Source organism: Sinocyclocheilus anshuiensis, unplaced genomic scaffold (genome assembly GCF_001515605.1).
Source record: "Sinocyclocheilus anshuiensis isolate Anshui unplaced genomic scaffold, SAMN03320099.WGS_v1.1 scaffold1875, whole genome shotgun sequence".
Classification (NCBI taxonomy): Eukaryota; Metazoa; Chordata; class Actinopteri; order Cypriniformes; family Cyprinidae; genus Sinocyclocheilus; species Sinocyclocheilus anshuiensis.
The window spans coordinates 108,092-113,490 of record NW_015549774.1 but is presented as its reverse complement, the minus strand read 5'-3'; the positions used below and the strand labels follow the sequence as shown (position 1 = coordinate 113,490).

Sequence of the window (5,399 nt, the reverse complement as noted above, 5' to 3'; positions counted from 1 at the left end):
CTCAGCCAAATATTGTGCTATCCTAACAAACCATACATCAATGGAAAGCTCATTTATTCAACTTTCAGATGATGCATAAATCTCAATTTCAAAAAAAATGTACTCTTATGACTGGTTTTGTGCTCCAGGTTTGTTTTTTGATTTTAAGGTTTGTTATGGCGAGGGAGTGTGTGTGTGTCTGACCTTGTAAGCCAGTGTTTTGCGGTCGTCTCCGTCCAGTATGAACCCATCATTCATATCGTCAGCAGAGATGTGTGTGTTGGTCTGAACAGCCTCTTCCTCAGCGTCTCCCATCATCCTCTTCAGTCTTCACAAACTCTCTCACACACACTCACACACAGAGAGACACACACAGAGAGACACACACACACACACACACACACACAGAGAGAGACACACACAGACACACACACACTAGTGAGCTCATCTCTTAGACTTCCACTGCATCTCCTAAACTGACCTCTGACCCCTAAACAAACTTGTCTTCAGGACAGATTCATTCAGTCATGCATTAGCAGCAGGTCAGGTGAGTTCCTGACGATCATGTGACTGTGGTACCTGTGAAGGTGTAGGGCAGTTCTGCTTTGGCTGCTTCCTGTGCAGCTTTCTTCTGCTCCTCAATCACTGCTGGAGGCCCTTCAGCACAGACCTGCTCTTCCTCAGCGTCAGCGTCTCCCATCATCCTCTTCAGTCTGTTGGCCTGAAACACAAACACACATCAGTGAGGTCTTCCTCTTCCTCCTCCTCATCCTCAGGTGTACGGCAGCAGGAGCTCAGTACCTCCAGAGTCTGCAGGCGCCGTTTCTCCTCTCGAGCCAGCTCCTCCGCGCTCTTCAGCTTCTCTGACGGTTGAGCCTTCATCTCGAAGCCCAGCTCTCGCACAGTCATGTCATACTCGTCCAGCTGACACACACACACACACACACACACACACACACACATGGGCCAGAAGGTTCTGGATGGATTTCCACTCCTGATCCAGTTTCTCCGTGAGCTCCTGCGCCTCCTCCTTCTGCGTCTGACGCTCGCGCTGAGAACATCAAGAGCGTCAGCATTAAAGAACCGCTCACAACCATAAAGTTTAATAATCGCTCTAACTCTACTACTATAACAATAACAACGAGGAGCGATATTGTTGGTCTCACTTTTAGACCTTTTTTTTCTCCAGCTGATGAACGATAAAAACACTGAGAGCCAATCAGAATATTCTCAACTAGAGAGCTTGAGCAGTAACAGTGGCAGACGACAAAACATGATCATCGGAAAGTGTGGACGATAATATCGTTTATTGTTATCATTACAAATATTGTTACAATTATTGTTACAGTTGTCATTATAGTTATGGTTACAGATGTTATATTTATTGTTACAGCTATTGTTAATGTTACAGCTGTCATACTTAAAGTTATCGTTACAGTTGTTGTTATAGTTATTGTTACAGATGTTACAGTTGTTGTTATAATTATTGTTACAAATATTTTGTTACAGCTATTGTTAGCTATAGTTAACGTAACAGCTCTCGTTATACTTATCAGTTATCGTTACAGCTGTCATTTTAGTTGTTACAGATGTTACAGTTATCGTTACAGTTGTCGTTACAGATGTTATAGTTATTGTTACAGCTATTGTTAGCTATAGTTAATGTTACAGCTCTCATTATACATATCAAAGTTATCGTTACAGCTGTCATTATAGTTATTGTTACATATGTTGTTAAAGTTATTGTCACAGCTGTCGTTAATGTTACAGATGTTGGTATAGTTTTGGTTACTGTTATAGTTATTGTTACAGATGCTATAGTTATTATCACAGTTGTAGTTATTGTTACAGCTGTTGCTAAATTTATCGTTACAGCTGTCATTATAGTTATTGTTACATATGTTGTTAAAGTTATTGTCACAGCTGTCATTAGATATTGGTATAGCTATTGGTATACTTGTTACAGATGTTGATACAGTTATCGTTACAGATGTTGTTTATAGTGATTACATTTATAGTGATTACATTTATCATTATAGTTAACGTTACAGCTGTCATTATAGCTACTAGCTAATTTTTACAACTATTGTTAAAGCTACCATTACAGTTGTTACAGCTCTCGTTCTAGTTATTGTTATAGCTATTGCTATAGTTAACATTACAGCTGTTCTTATAGTTATATCTATTGTTATAATTATTGTTACAGCTATCCTTATTGTTACAGTTATAGTTGCAACTATCACAGTTATCATTATAGCTATTATAGATTTTGTTATAGTTATTATACAACTATCCTTATAGATATACAGTTATTGTTATTGGTGTGATGATGTTTAAGGATGAGACAGGATGATGTTTAATCACAGTAAAGTAACAGTTTATTATTTGAGGACACACTTTCTGACCTTCTCCTGTTTGGACTTGATAATGAGCTCCTCGATCAGCTCCTGCCGTGATTTGGGCTTGTGTTCTTCGTCTTCATCTCCAGCGCTCTTCTTCCTCAGCAAACCTCCACCGCCGCCGAAATGTGTGGCGGTCAGTTCAGCTGCAGACACATCCATCATCACATCAGTTACTGACCGTAACAATGAATGACTATTGATTACTGATGATCATTCATGTTTAAATGCCTCACCTGACAGCAGGCCCTTTTCTTCAGAGTCGCTGTCGCTGTCAATCACATCTGTCATCTTCTCCATCTCCGCCAGAGACTGGCCATAATGGGTCAGCTCCTCTTCCTCATTCAGATTATACATGTCCTTCCTGTCTTGAGTGCGCTACACACACACACACACACACACAGAGAGACACAAACACACACACACACACACACACACACACAGAGAGACACACACACAGAGAGACACACACACAGAGAGACACACACACAGAGAGACACACACACAGAGAGACACACACACAGAGAGACACACACACAGAGAGACACACACACAGAGAGACACACACACAGAGAGACACACACACAGAGAGACACACACACAGAGAGACACACACACAGAGAGACACACACACAGAGAGACACACACACAGAGAGACACACACACAGAGAGACACACACACAGAGAGACACACACACAGAGAGACACACACACAGAGAGACACACACACAGAGAGACACACACACAGAGAGACACACACACAGAGAGACACACACACAGAGAGACACACACACAGAGAGACACACACACAGAGAGACACACACACAGAGAGACACACACACAGAGAGACACACACACAGAGAGACACACACACAGAGAGACACACACACAGAGAGACACACACACAGAGAGACACACACACAGAGAGACACACACACAGAGAGACACACACACAGAGAGACACACACACAGAGAGACACACACACAGAGAGACACACACACAGAGAGACACACACACAGAGAGACACACACACAGAGAGACACACACACAGAGAGACACACACACACACACACACACACACAGACAGAGAGACACACACACACATACAGAGACACACACACACAGACACAGAGACACACACACACAGAGACACACACACACACCCATCAGTGATGATCAGTAATTCTGCAGTACATGCTACAGATATTGTAACATGTTACAGATTGTTACAGATGTTATAGTTATTGTTACAGATATGGTTAGATATAGTTAACGTTACCGCTGTCATTATAGTTATTGCTACAGATGTAATAGTTACAGTTGTCGTTATAGTTATAATAACAGTTGTAGTTATCGTTCCAGACGTCGTCATTGTTACAAATGTTGGTATAGTTACAGTTACAGTTATCGTTACATATGTTAAAGTTGTAGTTATTGTTACAGATGAATGTGATGCGTCACCTGTCGCTCCAGCGTGAATCTCTGCAGGATCTTCTCCTCAGGTGTGATTTTTTGGTCATATTCACCGAAGCGTCTGTCGATGAACGTGTTGTTTTTGTCTTTCGCTCTGAACTCCTTCAGGAGAGTCTCCTTCCTCTGAGGAATCAAACACACACTCCGTCTGAGACCTAGTGGGGTTTTATTCGATATACACTACCAGTCAAAAAACAGTTTTTGAACAGAAAGATTTGTTTATGTTCTTCTGCTCACCAAACCTGCATTTATTTGATCCAAAGTACAGCAAAACAGTACAATTTTGAAATATTTTAACTATTTAAAATAACTGCTTTCTATTTGAATATAAATATGCTGATTTGCTCTTCGAGAAACATTTATTAGTAGTATTATTATTATCAATATTTAAAACAATAAAAAGCAGTATATATATATATTTGGGAAAGAGATTATAGAAATTAGCTAATAATTTTATTTAGCAAGGATGCTTTAAATTGATCAAAAGTGAAGATAAAGGCATTTATAATGTTACAAAAGATTTCTATTTCAGATAAATGCTGTTCTTCTGAACTTTCTATTCATCAAAGAAACCTGAAAAAATTCTACTCTGCTGTTTTCAATTAAATATTATCAATCATAACAAAAGAAGGTAACACTTTATTTTAAGGTGTCCTTGTTACACGTGACATGTACTTACTATTAAAATAGCAATTAATTATGCATAATTGCATGCAAGTAACCCTAAACCAAACCCTAACCCTGTAGTAAGTACATGTAACTTAATTAATATTACTCAGTACTTAATGTATAATTAGACTGTAACAAGGACACCTTAAAATAAAGTGTAACCCAGAAGAATAATGCAGCGGTACAGTGACGTCATCACACGACCGTATTTACACAGTAAACGTCCACAAACACCAACATTACCGTGTTTTACCTTCTGAATGGCTCTGGATCTGGAGACCCCCGGCAGACCCACGTCGTGTTTACTCTTGCGGCCCAAAACATCGAACTTCTTGCGGTTTATCTTCACCTCGAACGGGTTTCTCTGGATCTCCGGAGCCGCTTTAGATTTGCGGACTTTATCGGACAGACCGCGGCTGAACGTCTGCTGCTTCCTCATCATTAAACGCTCTGATCAGATACTAAAGAGAAGACCGATATGATAATCCACTCACATAATCAGAATCGTTAAACCGAGCGTCTCATCCGTTCATCATCACAAACGCACGCTGCGCGCACGTGACAGAAACACAGGCGGAGCACGGCGCTGATTGGATGATGATCGCCTCCTGCGGCCGGGAGAGGAACTGCACACAAAACACCAGCTGATGTACTATTATAGGTTTTGTTCATATTTTGAATTAGATGTCAGTTTTATATTTTTGCATTTTTTGGGTTATTTTAGCATCATATATATATATATATATTATTATAGTTTTTGTTCTTATTTAGAATTAGATGTTAACAATAAATTATGCATAATTACATACAAGTAAGCCTAAACCAAACCCTAATCCTAACCCTAACCATATAGTATGTAGTTAATTAATATTACTCAG

The 5,399-nt window shown here is 39.9% G+C and overlaps 1 protein-coding gene across 1 annotated transcript in view; it reads right to left on the bottom strand.

Annotated features, from left to right (window-relative positions):
- LOC107660846 (nucleolar protein 14-like) overlaps positions 1–5,113 on the bottom strand; it is a 9,840-nt gene extending 4,727 nt beyond the window's left edge. The window contains exons 1-7 of the mRNA XM_016450271.1: positions 4,775–5,113; positions 3,841–3,975; positions 2,615–2,756; positions 2,385–2,524; positions 941–1,030; positions 781–903; positions 559–700 (exon numbers count right to left, since the gene is read on the bottom strand). Coding sequence (XP_016305757.1) covers positions 559–700; positions 781–903; positions 941–1,030; positions 2,385–2,524; positions 2,615–2,756; positions 3,841–3,975; positions 4,775–4,963 — 961 coding nt within the window. The 5' untranslated portion in view covers positions 4,964–5,113. The remainder of the gene's footprint in view (positions 1–558; positions 701–780; positions 904–940; positions 1,031–2,384; positions 2,525–2,614; positions 2,757–3,840; positions 3,976–4,774) is intronic.
- Positions 5,114–5,399: the final 286 nt, after the last annotated feature.